The sequence below is a fragment of the Propithecus coquereli genome, unplaced genomic scaffold (assembly GCF_000956105.1).
Source record: "Propithecus coquereli isolate 6110/MARCELLA unplaced genomic scaffold, Pcoq_1.0 Scaffold242, whole genome shotgun sequence".
NCBI lineage: Eukaryota > Metazoa > Chordata > Mammalia > Primates > Indriidae > Propithecus > Propithecus coquereli.
In genome coordinates, this window is record NW_012147975.1 from 350,496 (window position 1) to 368,320 (window position 17,825).

General features: G+C 41.1%; 1 protein-coding gene across 3 annotated transcripts in view; it reads right to left on the minus strand.

The window, feature by feature from the left end:
* Positions 1–17,825, minus strand: part of TRPC7 (transient receptor potential cation channel, subfamily C, member 7) — a 144,875-nt gene that overhangs the window by 40,006 nt on the left and 87,044 nt on the right. For 2 of the 3 annotated variants that reach the window (XM_012646339.1, XM_012646338.1), the window contains 2 exons: positions 14,630–14,794; positions 6,211–6,427 (listed from right to left, as the gene is read on the minus strand). In XM_012646339.1, coding sequence (XP_012501793.1) covers positions 6,211–6,427; positions 14,630–14,794 — 382 coding nt within the window. The remainder of the gene's footprint in view (positions 1–6,210; positions 6,428–14,629; positions 14,795–17,825) is intronic. The other variant, XM_012646340.1, reaches the window with a different exon arrangement.

The window sequence follows — 17,825 nt, forward strand, 5'->3', positions numbered from 1 at the left end:
CCCTGATTCTTTTGGCTGTCCCCAGGGATCATCACAGTTCTGCATGTCCTCCTGTGGTGGACTGTCAGATCCATCTGCCCTTTCAATTTTCAACTCCATCCTCTTACCTCATAACGTCTAGGTCATATCACTTCCTCTTCATACACCTTCAGTGTATTTCTCATAACCCCAAGGTAAAGTCCAGCCTCCAAAGCTAGGCTGTCAGGCCTTCTCATGACCTTGACTATCTCCATACTTCCCATACTCAGCAAAGCAGGTCCACCCAACAGTCCTCTCACAGTTCCACCCCCAACCATCTGCTGGTGTTCCCTCCTTTCTTTCCCCCAGACCTCAAACTCAAGCACACTGATAGATGCCAACATTATAATACAATGGTCTTTGAGGATCGGGCTTCTGAAACAGCCTGGAGTCAAAGGCAATGCTGGGAGCAGATAGTCAGCAGGGTTCTGCCCTGGCCAGAGCATGGCTGACTTGGTCACAGGCCTGCCTCTGGGCACATTTGAGTGATGAACTGATCACCTTCACGGCTCTGGGACTCTGTCCAGGGACTGCTAAAACCAGATTTTTTCCTTTTCTGATAAAAATGGTCCATCCAATAAAAGGAATTGAAATGTTTTTCTAAGGAGAAAATTAATTTGAAAGCAGCTGTGTAGAGAAGACTCATAGCTTTGTTTGATGAAGATCTGCTTGTCTGTATCAAAACGGAGTCCCCACAGTAGGAAATATTCAAAACCATTGCAGATCTGTTTACAAGACACTCCTCTCTTTTTCCTTAACAAATCCATGTCTCAAGCATACCCTATCAAGATTTGTGTGATAATTCAGTGAAGTAATAATTTTCTTAACACTGATATGTACTTTCATCTGTGCTTGTTCAATAGGTATTTATTATAAAAATGTTATTAGAAAAACCATTGCTGTCTGGACAAAATAATGTTTGTTGCTTTCCTCTGTTTGCAAATTAAAATTCCCAGTGTCTTAGTGGAACTATTTTTAGCTGGGAACTAGGAGAATCATAGGCTATAAGTTAGGGTGTTTGGATTTAATTTGGAAAGCCCTAGGTTCAAGTTCTAGATTGGCCACTTACTGGCAGTATAACTTTGGATAAGTCCCTTGTTTTGCTGTGGACCTCAGATTCTATATTTTTCAATTGAATGAAGTGGAGTTTTGGTGTAACTTCAAGCACGAAGAGCTCTATGAATCAGAAATGCAAATTATTTGCAGAAAACTGACTTTTCTGACTCTGATGGTATCATTGGGCATTGCAGATTACTTCCTCCATGGTCAAATTCTGTGGCAGTCTTCCTAGATGTAAATATTAACTCACCCAGACTAATTTTAAATTATTCGAAGGCCATAAGTAAAAGTAACATGGGCCCAAGGGTTTGAGCAGCAGGAATGCTTAATGAAAAAAGAAATGTGTGAAATTAAGTACTTCAGTGAGTGAAATTAGGCCTCCTGTGTCCACAGTGCTGAGCATAGTTCAGCATTTTATATCCCAGCTGAGCCTCGTGATCTTTTGCTTCCAGTATGTCAATCAGAGCAGTGTTCAGAGGCCAGGGGCGCAAGGGGTATGAATGCTGAGCTCTTGAGCCTCACTCAGGGATGCCTGGAACCCAGAGAACAAGGTCACTGATAATGAAGGAGGGTGTCTGGCAGAGAAGCAGGCTAGGAAGTGCCAGGAGGCCCCAGGGGAAATGAGTAGCTTCATGCAGGCAGATTCTGAGTAATGGCCTGCAGGCTGTGCAGAGGGAACTTGACAGTTCAAAGGCAGTTCACCTAGTCCCTGCCTCAGATGGTGTTCAGAAGGGCTCCCTCTTCAAAGTCCTGTGAGACTTTGGTATTCTTATTCCTTAAATGGTCATGGCCCCAGGGCTACCAGTCTATACCATTCTCTACGCCAACTTCTCATCGCTGGTCCGGGATGTGGGTGTTCTGTGAACTCACAGAAGGGAGAATATGCCTAAGAGCTCTGAATCCACAGCCCTAACATCCAGACACCATCTCAGTGGCAGGTTCTTTGCAACAAATCTGGGCCTCGGACACATTCAGGGTTCATTTGTTTTCCAGGCAGGAAGATGGTATTAATAGATTAAAAAATTTTCTGACAAAACTCCTCTTCTTCCTCCTCCTCTTTCTAATTATAGTAGCCCACAATTATTGAGCACCTTCTAGTGCCAGGTCCTGTGCTAAGCACTTTATAAACATTAAATCTTCATAATAGTCTGATAGCTAGCTACTATAATTATCCTCCCTTTACATATGAAGAAACACATATGTAATACTAATGTGGCTTTCTATTATGCCTTTGCTTCAACTAAAACACTTGGAATTGTTCTTGACTCTCACACCCATGTACAATTCAGTAGTAAATATTACTGATTTTACCTTGAAAATATAATCATCTATCACCTTCTCACCAACCAGTTCCTGTCTGAGTCATTGCAGTGGCATCCTATCTGGTCACCTTTCTTCAGTTCTTACCCCACAATCATCTGTTCTCTACACAGCAGTCAGTGACCCTTTAAAAACTGAAGTCATATGATGTCATTTCTGTGCTCCAAACTCTCTAAAGGCTATCCCCTCTGACCTCATCTCTACTTCTCTCCTCCGTATTCATCTACTCCAGCCATGCTAGTCTCTTTGCTGTTCTTTGAACATGTCCAGCTTGGTCCTGAATCCATTCCACATACTGGAATGCTTTTCACTTTATTGCAGTAGAGGGGTAAGAGGGCACGCTCTTACCTGCCCAACTACTCCGACAAGGTGAAATTTGAACAGAGAACTGAAGCAAGAGGCGAAGCAAGTCATATGGATATTTATTCAATTTATCTCTCTCAATCAAAGAAATTTGGTTACTGACTAGATATTTGAACATATTAAGAAATTACTAAATTTTCTTTAGGCTTGATAATGTTTTTTCTGGTTCTCTTTTAGAAAAATTGTTCTGATTTCTGTTACTAGCCATGATGGAGTAAGAAATGCGGGGGAGGGCGGGGGAAGAAAGAAAGGAAAAAAAAGAAAAAGAACTAATTCCAGGTATTGAAAACAGGCAGCGCAGGACTGTGACCCCTCAGTGAAGTAAGTGAGGTAAGCCATGTGATCACCATGGCTTTTTTTCTGGAGCCACGTTCCAGTTCACAGTGCATGGAGAGGGGTCCCAGAAGCATGGTAGTCAGTCTCACTGAGTGGAAGAGACAGAAATTGGAGTTGAGGAAGGCTGAGATGAATTGAGATTGCATGGCAGAGCTCCGGAGAGACGAGTACCATCCAAAACAAGCAAACAAGCACATAAACAAAAAACTGAAAACTAAACAAACACAAGACTTCAGAAATTTAAATAGTGGATCTTTTGAATGTTTGCTATCTACTAAATCATGTATATATAGACGGTGAAACTCCACAAACAACTGCCAGGGAGCAGTAAGCTGAAAAATTTCCAGAGCTCACCCAGAGTGGGGAGATATTTGAGCTCTGACCATCCAGAGTTGATAGTTCTTGTTGATGACTCAGGGCATTCAATAGAGACCCCAGAAGTGTGTCTCCATAGTACAAAGATAAATAATCTTTATGGTAAAGTTTCTTCAGATCCACTCTAAAAAGTTTGAAAAGGATCAAACTGGTCTGCAAATGACATAACAACCTGTCAGAATAAAGCCAAAAACTTTTTAGAGGAAGACAACAAAACCCAGATGCTCAACAACATAACATGTAAAGTGTTCATCATTCAATGAAAAATTACTGAACATGTCAAGATGCAGGAAAACATGATCCATAACCAGGAGAAAGATTAGTCAATAGAAATCAACCCAGAAGTGACAGAAATGATGGAATTAGGAGTCAAGACTTCAAAAGTTACTATATATATGCACAGTATGTTTGAGGATTTAAAGGCAAATACAAACATGACAAGGAAGTAAATAGGAGATATAAAAGATAACCAAATAAAGTTTCAAGGATTGAAAATACAATATCTGAAATGAAAAATTTACTGATTGGGATTAAAATCACAGACACCACAGCAAAAAAAAAAAAAAAAAAAGTGTGAAGCATAGAAAGAAAAAAGATTTAAAAAACAAAAAAGAGACCTTACCTTTCAGTGATACACACAAAAATGTTAACAGATGAAATTTTGATACCTGGGGTTTGTTTCAAAATAATTCAGGGTTGGGAAGAAGGGAAGCAGGGGAAGTGTAGATGAAACAAAGATTGGCCATGAATTGCTGGTTATTGAAGATGAGAGATAGGTCCATGGAGTTCATTATGCTCTTCTGTTGATTTTTGCATTTTCTTAAAATTATTTGTAATAAAACTTTGAAAAAAAATTATCTAAGAAAAAGTAGTTAGAATCTTTCTTTTGTCTGAAATAATAGGAAAGCAGTCAGTGAAAAATAAGTTCTCTCTACAACACTTTTGATTGAACAGTCTTGAAAACTCAGTTCTTATGGGCAGAAGCTGGAACCAACCTATACAAGTTGGGTTCCCTGTAGCTGAAGACACATCCCTCTTATTGGGATAATGCTCTGACACTCAGGAAAAGAAATATGTGGACGCAGGAGGAAGTCATGGTTCAGGAGGTGCTGTTAACATTAGCAGCTATACCTGCTCAAGGGAAAGTATGGATGTATTTACCAGAGACTTCTACCTGGGATCCAGGGGCAAAAATGGGGTAGGGGGGTGATTGATGCTGTAAATACTTTAATTTTTTTATTCATGAACCCAATGTGTGTTTTTTTAAAAATGCCTAGTGTTAAAACGCTTAATTTAGTTAAACCCATGGGGGATGTACTCGGGAGAAATGGGATGGATTTTAAATTGTGAAAATTAAGCCATAGAACTCACTCTGTAATAGACTTCAATGTCCCTTCCCAACTTTAGTGCCAGCGACTCCACTAAATGAGCCTTTGGTCACAGGCTTGCTGGTCAATTAAAAGTCCCTGGGAAGCATGGTATGCTGTCCTGCCTCTGCCATTTGGATAAGACCATTCTTCTCATCTCCTTTTACCTATTTAGAGATCCAGCTTAGAGATTATTTTCCCAGTTGTTCTCAGTGTGGGCCTCCATAGGATGCTCTATAGTGGTTCAACTCTTATACCTCTCTTAGGCTATATTATTTAATTAGCACAGGCCATGTGTTGGGTTATCTTTCCAAGTATTTGTTCTTTTGTGATTTTGTTGATTTATGGTACAGACACTTTGACCCTGAATACATTTTGACTCAGTGTTTGTGAACATAAACATAATGAAAATTATACCAGTACTGAATTTTTGTCAAGAATGCAAAATCTGGGGTGAACACCATTAAGCCAATTCAGTCTTAATACTGCATAAATTTTTCATTCTTTTAAATTTCTTTTTATTTTTCATTTTTTTTATTCAAAACATTCCCATCAAATTCAAATATTTTTGATGTAAATCTTAAAATTTATTGGTAAGATTTTGCATAGCCTTTGCAATTTTTAACTTTTTTCCTACCAAGAATGATTTTTTTACCAATCAATTTTGCAGTTTTCAGTGTTAGAAAAATCTGTAACACATTTTGCCATGTTCAATTTTAGCCACTGCCAGTTTTATTTTATTTTGCTTATTCCCACTGGTAATAGTTCTTATGAATTGGGTAAGAGACAGATAGCCATTCTTCGTTAATCAATGAGGAAATTGGGAACAATTTTTCCTTGGCAGGCCTTGGCAGCACAAAATATCGCTACAAAGAGGAGTTTCACAGCCTTATAGTACACTCATTTACACAAATAATGAGAAAATGTCACTCTCCTAACTTTTTAGATTTATATTTATTATCACAATTCTACTGTAGGTCAGTATTTAGTGAGGACAAAAATATATTTTAAGCTATGCAATTTTATTCCCTTTTTTAGAAGCAGAACTTGATTTCCTAAGGCTTCCAGTAGACTATATTTAAATGATCAAAATAATATATTTCTCATGTGAAACTACTTTCAATACATGTATAATGAATGTTCAATACATGTACTTAATGAATTTACCCCAAACATTTCCTTTTAAAATTAGGATTTATATTACAAGTCTGTGCATCTTATATACCAGCACATAAGGTGATTTTGGATTTTTTTCTTGATTATCCACTCACCATTTTGTCTGGCTTAAGAGGAGAGGGAGACATTCAGAAGTCCAAGTTTAATAATGTATTATTAGGGAAGGAGAAAATAAAAGGTAGAGCGACTTGCTTACCTAAGACCCACTTCATGATGAGCATTTCTGTCCAGGAGAACTGTGTGGTTTTCACTCTGAAGATCTGTTTTGGGTAGTCTGTGAAGGTTTCATTTGGCAGGGTTTTAATGCCTTCAAATCGGTCTGAAGCATTCACAACTAACAATACCAAGAAGATTGTAAAAGAAACTGCATGGGCTACAAACTTCATGAAAGGGCTCCTCAGGGTTCGTCCTAGCTGGAAACAAAATGTATAAAATGCGTACAAGAAATGTTAAACTGGCAGTTCTAGGTGGATGCAGGTCTCCTTTAAAACATTACTTTCACCAGAATTTAACCAGAGAATCCTCCATCTTGGACAGAAACTGCTATCTGAACCGAGACAACATTTTGTCTTGCACTTTTATATGAGATGCTGCTTGATCAAATTTATTTTCCACTGACTTCAATTTTTTCTATTTAGAAGACTTAGTGAGAGAGGCTAAGAGAAATTAATAGAGCACACTGACATATCATCATGTTACATTTCATTGCACTGATACACCCAGCCACAGGGGTATGAATTTTATGCCCTTCAAATCTGGGAAAAATAATGTCTGAAGAAAGTTCACAATTTAAAATAATATACTTTGGATATGTTCTATCTATTTACTTGGGTTTTATGCTTATATTATTGTCTTCAATCTTTCTCATCTCTTGATGAATATATTTAAAGCTATACCTTTCCCTCTAGGTACTGCTTTAGCTGTGTTACTCTAAACTTTGACTTGTAGCATTTTCACTGATATTCACTTATAAATATTTTTTAATTTTATCTTTTGAGTTTATTTTAAACTCAGGGATTATTTAGTTTCCAGACATATTTCCCTCTCCCTGCTTTAAAAAGTTCTAATTTATTGTAGCACCTTTACAGAACATAGCCTCTATGATACTACTATAAAATTTATTGAGGTTTTTCTTTTGGCATAGTACATAGTTAATTTGTATAATTGTTCCATGGGAGCCTGAAATGTCCAAGAGATGTCTATTAGGGAGTGAGCATTGGTTACATCTTCTCCATCTCATGGCATCCCACCTGAAGGCCACTTGGATCTTTGAGGACTGAATTGGGAGCTGTACATTGAATCCTTGCTGACCCCCTGTTAAAGAACTCACCTGGGACTCTTCTAGGTCACTGTCATTGTCCTCACCTAAGCACCAAGCCTTATCCCTCATCCAGGTAACACAATAAGACAAGAGCAAAGAGGAAAATCTTTTCTAAAGCTCAGTTCCTTTTACAGGGTAGATACTCGATTATAACCAGTGACTGATTGCTTGACATTTACATTCTGCCTCATTCAGGAGTCCTAGAATGAAATGTCACCCAGGAGATAAAGTGTTGGTTCAACAGAAGATAAATTACAGGGCTTTCTCTAGGTAAAATTCCCCTAGTTATGACTATGTTCAACATAACATTTATAAATCAGATGGCTTGATAATGTTCTTTTAATGTGCTTTAGTATGGTAATCATCTACTTTATTCTGGCTATTAGTATAACATGATTTATTATGATCCTGATGCCATAGAACTCGTCTATTATGATAAAGAAGTGCTAGTTTTTATCTTTTTCTAAAACCTGTATCTCAGGTCTGGACGTTGGGAATCCCTGATTGTGTTTAGAATTCATATTTTCATGTGACACTAGGAATAACTTCAGAAATATAAAAAGATGTTTATCTGACAATCACAGGCCCACAAATATCTTATAATAACACTTCTATGTAATGTTTAACTTTATTATTTACAAAATAGGGACTGTAGATTATTTCTGACAATAGGCGGATGGACTAATTTCAGGATGCAGAAATTAAATGTAAGGACAAATAAAATATCTCACGTAAATTCAGTTAAAAAACTGAATTAAACCGTGTCTCTCTTTGATTTATATAATATCAGATAGCTAGTGTGAATTTTTCAACATTTTAGCTAACAGTTTTGGCACCTTGGAGCCCCATTTCCCAACCAGGACCTTGGGATATTTTTGTGTATCCAGGAGACAGCCTTAGGTAGTCTTCCCATTGTTTCCTGCCACTGTGTCCAGACTGAAGTGCTGATGAGAGATGAGGGAAGATGGAGAATGAGGAGAATGGCCTCAGGGAGAGGAGTAGAGAATGGGGAGGGGGAGGTTGAGGAGAGGGAAGGGATACCAGCAGGGGCACAGAAATGTCAGAGAAAGATAGGGAACTCTGAGATAGACACAACTCTTAAGGGATTGTTGGTCAGTTTTCCCCAATCCTCTACATAGTGTCTTCCAGTGACCACCTGGATGAGGATGTGGAGTATACTTGTCCATCTTCTCACCCAGGTGAGGCACCTGATTGCTGGAATTTGTATGTAACTGCACCTAAGCTGACCTTGGAATTCCCCCAGAAGACCTGGTTTGAGGAATTTAAGGTTCTCTTTGTTACCTCCTTCAAATTGTTACTTTCTGGCAGAAGATAAGCCTGTGAAAATTATTATCTTCACTGCAAACCATAACAAAAAATCCTGATAATACCCTTCAGTGACTTGGGAGGTTACCGTGTGCTCAGTTCCCACTTGATCTAGATCATAGGAGGGAAAAGCGAGGTTAGGAATTCATGCTTTTCCCTACTCCGCTGAGTTCGAATGCGTGTTTTTAACTGGCAAAAACCTTGATAAAAGTCAAATGAGATCCAGTCATTTCAGTGGTTTTCTTTTTCTTTTCTTTATTTGTGAAATTCCCTATTTGACTCGCACAGATAATTTTTGAAGCAAATTCCCCTAGGGGAAAACTTCCTCCTTTCACAAGGCCACCAGATGAGCAAAAGAGAGGAGAAAAGTCAGCCAATATATGCCAGCAGCTCTCAGCTGCAGAATCATGAAAGCTGGTCAGGTGTACAAAGAGATGGGATAGCTTCAGGAGATGTGGGCTTTGGCCCGCTCTGCCTGGACTGAAGAACTAGGCGGTCTGAAAACACGGGTTGAAGCAGCTCAGTCATTACTAGGACCTTATGAGCTGAGAACATGTCAGGAAATCCAAGCTTGTAGAATCTAGGTCTCTGGCTCAGCCCAAACTTCCTGGCCACTATGTGACTCTGAGGAATACATGAACGTGAAAGCAACTGAGTAGTGCCCTTGAATCCGCTCCAAACAGATTGCATTCATGGGCCCTCAGGGGTGGGCACCTGCTTTTACTGGCTGGCATAATTCTGTGCTCCATCCCACTGGGCCCTTAGCCCTAACCACGCACCTAACTGGGACCTGGTGGCCTGTGGGTCCCAATATCTTGACAAGGTAGGCCTATGGCTGTGATTATGGTAGATCACAGAGAATGTTTCCAGCGTTTCTTCCTGGACTTGTATCTCTAGAGTCCCTCTCACCAAATGCCACCCTCACTTTCCACCAGATGCCAATGGTCCTAGTCAAGGACTCAGTTTATAAGCTGAATGAAGGCAAACTCGGACCAATCATGCCAAAAAGAAACACGCACATCTTTAAGGTTGAATGGTTCTCAAATGTTAGAGAGGTTCTGGCTAAATTAGTGGCAGATTCCTTAACATGCTTCTCCCAAATGTCTAACCTAGCATTCAGGAATCTTCCCTTTTTTCACTGTGTGTGTGTGTTTGCGGTGTATGTGTTCACTAGGTATCTGTAATTAGAGTATTCTCACATAACGGTGTTAATCCACACTTTGTCCGGGGGGCTGAAGAGATGCTATGTGATGGAGGGATTTACAAGGTAGGACTTCTAATGAAAGAAAAGGAAAGGGTAGAGTTTGTCATGAGGGCTAGAAAAGTCCTTTCTAGAAAAGTCCTTCCAATTCTAAAGTTCTGAATCAAGTCCACTCCAAGGTCAGTTAGCAGCTAAGATGTTTATACCAAGGCATTGAAGGCTGTAGTAGTGCTGATGTAACTAGAGAGGGGTGTGTGTGCACATATGTGCCCGTGCACACTCCGTGTTTAAGAGCAGATGGGTGGAGCCAGAGACCCTGGGTTTAAGTCACAGCTTCATAGTTGGTTTTTTCTTTTTTTTTGGCAAGTTACTTAATCTTGTAGTGTTTCAGTTTATTCTTCTATAAAATAGGGATAAAAATAGTACCTACTGCATAGGGCTTATGTAAGCAATGAATTATTTAATATGTACAAAGCAGTTAGAACAATGCCTGGCATAATATGTGGCACTGAGGGGTCTCAGGGAATTCTGCTAAGGGGAAACGTAAAAGAAACTTGACACAAAGGTGGATCCATGTAGTGTCCTTACGTATTTCTGCCATGAGCCTGTTTGGGGCACTGTGTGCAACACGATGCCGGGCACTGGAGGGATGGAGATAAAACAAGCTAGAAGAGTTGGTCCTTCTTTTCGAAGTTGGTGGTTTCTAGTGGGGAGAGACACTGGTTAACAACTGTGGTAGGTAGGAAATAGGTGGAGATTACTGGGAGGAATGTGGTAGGGCTCAAACTGGGCTTAACTTCTGGTACTCGTTAAGTTAGGATTTAATCCTATCCCAGCAGGGGACAGGTGCTATACTGTCCTTTTGGACTTGGGGGCGGAAGCATTTGTAAAATAAGTGCATCAATGCTTTATTTCCTGGCACAAATTTCCACTCTACACCAGTGCTTCAGCCGTTGCATCCTGCTTTTCTTTAATCTAGTGTCACCCTCTGGTAGAGCTAAATGTGGGAGAAACAAAGGCCTTTGGAGGCATTGTCCTCTCTTGCTTAGCCCTGGACCACATGGTTTGAGATGTTTCAAACCATTTCAGCTTTGGTAAGGCAAAGCAGAGATCTTCCAGCACTGCTCGTTCACTCATGCCTTCCTGACCAGATGCTCCTGTTTGGGACATTGGACAGCGGGTAACAACTGACACTGTGATATTTCTACAAGCAAGAGTATGCGGCAGTAAGAACTGATAGATTACACACAACAAAGATACCAGGTTGGATTCTAAGGTTGTTTACAGTTCTCCCTGCCTGAGTCCTGGGACTAGTTTTAAGGATAATCAAATAATGCAGGTTAACAGGTAATGGAGGAAGTCAGCTTCTCTTCTCACACTTTCAGAATTATAATGTGTGCAGTTCCTTCGCATTTTCATGATGCTGACTTCTGCCCTAATCCACCTGCTATAGCAACACTGTTTGAACCTTTGAGGATGACTGTTTTTCTTTCAGTTCTGAGGCTTTAACAGGCAAACAATCTAAATTATGAATGAGAATGGGATAGCAAAGGATAGAAAGCAGCCTTATCAGCCATAAAGGCCCTTTGGCATTGGAGCCCTTGTTGAGAGGATAAAGAACTCTCTAGGAAAAGACCTAACGGCTGTGCATCTATGTGGATAAAAACTCACCAGTCTCCCAGTGGGCTGCCTAACCTCACCCATGTTGATGATGACAGTGAGAAATGATAAACAAAATCACTGTTCTTTTTCTTGACCCTGAATAACATGTCCCATGCTCCAGGCCTGCATTTATCATCATATGTCCCCATTTGTGATGTGGTTACCCTTTTCAGCCAACATATTAGTAAGGTGAACTTCTGTTGACATCTTTAGCCTTGTAATTTTCTTATTTAACTGTCTTTCTAAGGCACCTTCAGAAACTGAAACGAATATAAAAATAGAATTGACAGCCTTGGGAATTCAATAGGAAAGAAGTGATGAGGTCATTTTGGCAGGCTGATCAAGTCATTTTGGTGTTCCTAATAGTCCCTAAATTAGGATGCCGACTATTAGGAAGTGAATGAACCGTTGGGTTAGAAACAGAAATCTCACCATTGGGTAGACATTGATGGACATTAATAAGTTGACGAGTTTGGCAGTGACATTTTACAAATACATTTATAAAAGAATATTAATGTCTAAATTCTTAGAAATAGATATATTAATGTTATTAGAACATAGAACATAGAATCTCTTCTCTACAATGACATTGGCTTTTTCATGGCATTACAGTAGTGACCCCTTGGGAGAAGGGATACTAACCTGTAAACAGACTTTTCCACCATGTCTTCCTTTTGGGAGGACATGATATTCTGGGCATTAGGAGCCCTCAGAGAGGGCTGGTTTTGTCACATGGCAGATGTGACCTCCCTGTAATCCCTATTAATACCTCTGCCATACTTGAAAAGATTTCTTTCTAAATGGTGAAAGGAAACACTAAAAATATCCTGACTGTTTTATCTGTCCTTTGGCTGCCTCTGAGCAGGTTCAACAAGCTCTTTAATGAGGGGATCTTTCCTTGTAATGAGTGGTGGCACTAAGAGTCATCTCATGCCACAGAATAAGACTTGTCACTCAGTTATCAACACATCCTCCATTGCATTGAGCTCAGACTTGGAATCTAGAGAGTGCAAAAAAGTGACCAGTGGCTTGATGATTATATCATGTTTATCTTGAGTATTTTTTTTTTTTTTTTTTTTTTTTTTAGTATTACTGGAAGTTCTGGGAGCACCAATGTGAATCAAACAAATATCTGAACAGAGGAGAGGAAGCCCCAGTTGTGGGCCAAACTCTCCTCCAGAGCAATCATTTCCTCCAGAATGTTCCAGAAGACTGCTATAGGTCTGACTCCCTATGCCCCAAGGTGCTATTAGCTTCCTGGATTTACTGGGCAAAGAAATTCCAGAATTCCCTCCCCCAAACCATACTTTTTTTATTGTATCACATTTGCAGACCTGCCAAAAATCTAAAAGCTTTAGTCAGCAACTGGCATGTCATCTCTTTCTGAATCTTCTCCCATGCCACCAGGCAAGCAGAGGCAAACCAGTTTGCTGGTATTGGCTAGTCCCAGGTTCCTGAAAGCTGTCAAATTTAGCTTTGTAGCAAAAGTGAGGATAGGCAGCATTTTCTCCATAACATTGCTGTTACTTTAATGATTGAACAGCCTAGAATTTGTTTTGGAGCTCAGAGAGTGGAGGCAAGAGTCCCTATCCATTGAGGCTGTGCTTGAAGGCAAGGATCCGACTTGGAGTACAGACTAGATAATTCCAGCATCAAAACATGTGCCTACAACCAGTTACCACCTTCAGTCCAGCTTTAAATATGGTTAGTTTTTTCACTCATTCTGTTCTTTTCAGCACATAATGAAGGACAGAAATGAAGGACAGAAAAAAACTACCTTCACCTACACATATGTTATTTGGGGAATTCTGATTTAAAAGTCTCTGTCACGATAGACTACCACAGAAACAAAATCCTTGATAGATGTAAGGGTGAATGCTGCAAATATTCCATATGAGGGCTTTCATTTTTAATACTGTTCTCCAGAAGAAGGAGTTTGAGGCTTGACCTTTCCCTGTGACCCTGCATCTACTCTGAGGCGGTCAGTTATTGCCTAACTGGTCACTTGGCCTCATCAGCTGCCCTGAAGTCTCGGCTGGGCCCGTCATTCTGGTATGAGTTCCCCGTAAGTGGAGCTCACAAGAGGGTTGGTTCACTGGTGACACTTTTATTAACTGTATTAGCTGATCAAATTTGCTGTGGAACTAATCTTCCTGTAGTCGTATTTCTTTTACTGAATGTCGATTACCTAAGCTTAATTCCTTTTTTAAATATATCGCTAGGTAAATGCAGCTTTGGAATCATTGATGACAATCTTAGACCCATGAAACATACTTCAAAATTTTAAGACCATGGTTTGCTAACTCTTTTACAGGTGCTAACTCTTGCCCGAAGCTGGGGTGCTGGTGCTTTCTGTGGGTTCGGCCCAGATGGCTGGGCTGTGGGGATGGTGGGCAAGCAGGGGCAGCTCGCCACCTACAGGTTCCACTCCTGTCACCAGTGGGCGGGGAAAGAACCCAGTCCAGCGCTTTCGAGCTCCTTTTCTCCTCCCTTTGCCTTTTTCCTTCTTGTAACCTAATTAGCTGCCCATGTGGGCCAGACCCCAACAAGGAGGTCAGGGAAACTAGGAAGATGTTGCGAGGGGCCTGCAGTGCCCCAGCATCAACTGCACCGGACTCTGCTTAGTTCTGCTTTCTGAACCGACTGCACGAAGCACATGCGTCATAATGTAATTGAGGCTGTGGAATGAGATATTCCATGAAAAGGACTTAGCAAGAGAAAGTACTCAAATGTTGGCTATTACTGTTATCATGATTATAATTATTATACTATGGGTTTGGAGGACATGCTTAGGACGTTGCATAATTAGAGGAGGAAAAGTGCCTTTATTCTCTCTCATTTCTGTTATTGATCCTTTAAAATTATGCCTCTCAAGTTTAAAATTTCTTATTTTAACACTCCTCTCTCTCTGAAAAAATGATTAAAAAGGGCAGGTCTTAACACTTTCCCTCTTACGTGGTTTTCTACTTCTGCTAGATATCTCAGGACTATTATCTTTAAATGTGGGAAAAGATCAGCCGCTGATTGGAACAAAATGGACTTCAGGTCATGCTAAGAAGAGAGAAGAAATAACCGCAAACGACATGCACCTTAAGCAGTCTGTACCTTGCTGCACGGAGCAATCCAATAGGCTATGGCGAGAAAAGGAAGGCCTATGGAGACTCCAAAGACAGCCAGGAATTTCACAGCGATAGACTGTTGACGTAAGCCTGAGAGATTTTCATACCACATGGTAAGCAATTGCTGCTGACAGTTAGGATGAGCAACGAACTGTAAAAACAAAACAAAAACAAAAACAAAACGCAAACAGGAAAATGGCATCGATAGCACTTGAACAGTTTATAACCTAGGAGTAGCTTGGGGCTGAGATGTTTCACCCGAGGGGTTGCCTGAGTGTTAGAGCCAGAGCAGCCGGGTCAGATCCTTGCCTGGGGGCGGGGAGGGGGTGGTTTGTGGGTGAGGGACTTCTGACTTGGGGATGCTGGGGAGCTTCGTGTTGTGGCCAGAGTCCACACAGGACTGGTCGAACTAATGCTTTGCAAACTGAGGGCCTGGAGAAGTCTCAGGGACAGAAAATGACAATCAACTTTTAGATAAATGCTTGTGTCCCATCCAGGCTGTTCACCTGAGCAGGGAGACTTATCTCTGGGCAGAGTTCATTTGGGAAGCAACACAGAGGAATGGAAGGAGCATGAATGGAGTTTTGGAGTCAGACATGGGTTTGAAGTTTGTTCTGCTATTTACTAGCTGGATAATCTTGGGACAGCTACTTAACCTCTCTGACCCTTAATATTCTCATCTGCAAAACAGAGCCTATCACATTGCCTTGGAGAATTAAGTAAGATAATGTAGAAAGGTTTTCCTGTGTAGTCTAAAGAAAAATGCTCAGAGTATTTATTTTTAGAGAACTTGTTAAAACTCCTCAGTGTTTTCTCACTGGATCTCAGTGACGTTGGGCTGGGTTCCATAGGGTTTTTGTGGCCTGCCGGAGCACTGACACAGCAGCCCTCCCCTCAGTGGCTTCCATCTAGGACGTCGGGTACCTTCTCAGCACCACCTCCCTCTCTTGGAACCATCCTGCCCTGATGTCTGAGTTACAAGATGGACCTTGCATGGCCATTTCGCATTGTGTAGCCTTGCTCCCCACACCCCCTTGATACAGCTTATTGGACCAGGGGTGGAACTCTGACCTAAACTGGGTGCATCAGGTTTTCTCTCCTGAGTATTTGGGACTGTGATTGAGAGACGGTGTCTCTGTATTTAGTGGGGAGTTCACGTGTAACCTTGAGAGATCTGGGCAGCAGTCTTCCCCTTTGTAGACAAACTATCAAAACAAATGAGTTAAAAAGAGAGAAAGGGAATGAGGATGTGCGGGAAGAGGCTGAGCTAGTGTCTGACCCTCCCTAGGGCCCAGCTGTACTCTGCCTGTGTGGTCCATGAGACACCCCTCTATTCATAGACAAAATCTTTCTTTTTCTGTTTGATCCAGCATGTTGGCTTAAGTTATTACAGCTGAAACATTTCTTTTCTGCAAATAGTAGTTGCTACTTGGCTGTTTGTTAGTTTACCCTGAGTCCTAGCCAGTGGAAATCGATAATAAGCAATATTTAGGTAAACTTTCTGGGAATAAAGTTTAAATTTAAGAAAATGATACTTATTAGCTTGTTTTTCCCCCTATGACAGAAGGAAGTCATTGTTTGCATTTGACAGGCCTGTGCTTTGGCCCTGCTCAGAACGCCTGTGTGTCCCAGGAGCACTGGGGCCCATGGACTGGAGAAGGCAGACTGGGTATTTTTCAAAGGGCAACTTTTCATTTTCATGATTACCCCGGAACAGAATGTGCCAATTTTCATCCTGTTTGCCTTATTGGGTATTATGGGGACATGCACAATGGTTCCTGGGAAATGTGAAACATTCCCTTTTCATTATAAGAACAACACAAATAGAGCTATTTTAAACTTCTCAATGTAGATGGCAACATGTTCTTGTTTCCAGTTTCTGGGAACTCAGGGAAGCAGCCAGATGATCTGGGAGGAAACTATTAATATCAAAGGTTTATCTGGCCCATGACAATATTATTACTTGAATACCAGACACAAACGAGGCTTTTTTGCCACATTATTGAGTTTATAGCAACCATTGTAGTCTTTCCCTCCAAGAATAAGAGCAATGGATTCTCCGCAACCCAGGGAGGCCCCTCCGGGTCAGGGTTGGTGTGCTATGCTGGGTCCCTCCTGGCTCATAGGAAAGAGGAGTGAGCAACAGAAAACTGTGCAGGTGTTTCAGTGAGTCTCAGGGTCTAGTCATAACACGGGTCCCAGAGTGGGACAGTGGGTGAGAATCACTGATGGGGGCAGTCGGTTTTGGTTTTCAACAGTGGGCCTTCTGTGGGTGCTGAAAGGGCCCTGCTCTGGAGACTCACAGTCTGCCTAGAAGGTGGCATGTATGCCCATGGGATGGAAGATGACTACTTGACCCAGCCTGTGGCTCCCTGCACTGTTGCTGCTCTGGAAGGGCTCTTGTCGCAGTCATAATCCCCTCATTAGCTTCTCGGTGTGTGTCTGGGAGAGCCCCTCCCACACGTCCTCTGCTGCCTCTGTGCAGACGAATCAGCATAACAGATTGGACAGAGAGCCAGAAGGGCAGAAGTTCTAAGAGAGAACGCAGCGGGGACCATTCCCACTCTGCCTTGCTTGCCTCGGAGGAAGACAGTGATACCAACTAAAATGGGGAGCAGGTCCTCCTGGGACTGTGTCTTCCTATGATTAGACATTTGCTAATTTCCACAGCTGCATTTATTCCTCCATAATAAAACAACCTAGCTTCAGACATGCTATGTATTTATAGATAGACTTTATGATTTAATGTTCCCAGAAAGCTGACTGCAGCTGCTAGCCAAAGACCAATTGGTGTTTACCTTTACATGGGCACTTTTCTGTACTTGGGGTAGGTCTTGGAAGACAACTGCATGACAGACAGTTCAATGTGTATCAGAGGATTTTTTCCGCCGTGATTTCGAAGCACAAAAAAATACCATCCTTGACCCAAGGAGGATGAGAGTAACAAATGAAGCATGCTAATAGGACACAAAGAAAACTCTAACCAGAAGGGCACAAGGCTAAGGAACAAAGGCAGGAAGAACTCAGGGTGGGAGGAGGATTTTCAAAAACAGGGTCATTGATTTTGTATCCTGAAACTTTACTGAATTCATTTATCAGTTCCAGTAGCCTCTTAGTTGAATCCTTGGGGTTTTCTAGATACAGTATCATATCATCAGCAAATAATGAGAGTTTGATCTCTT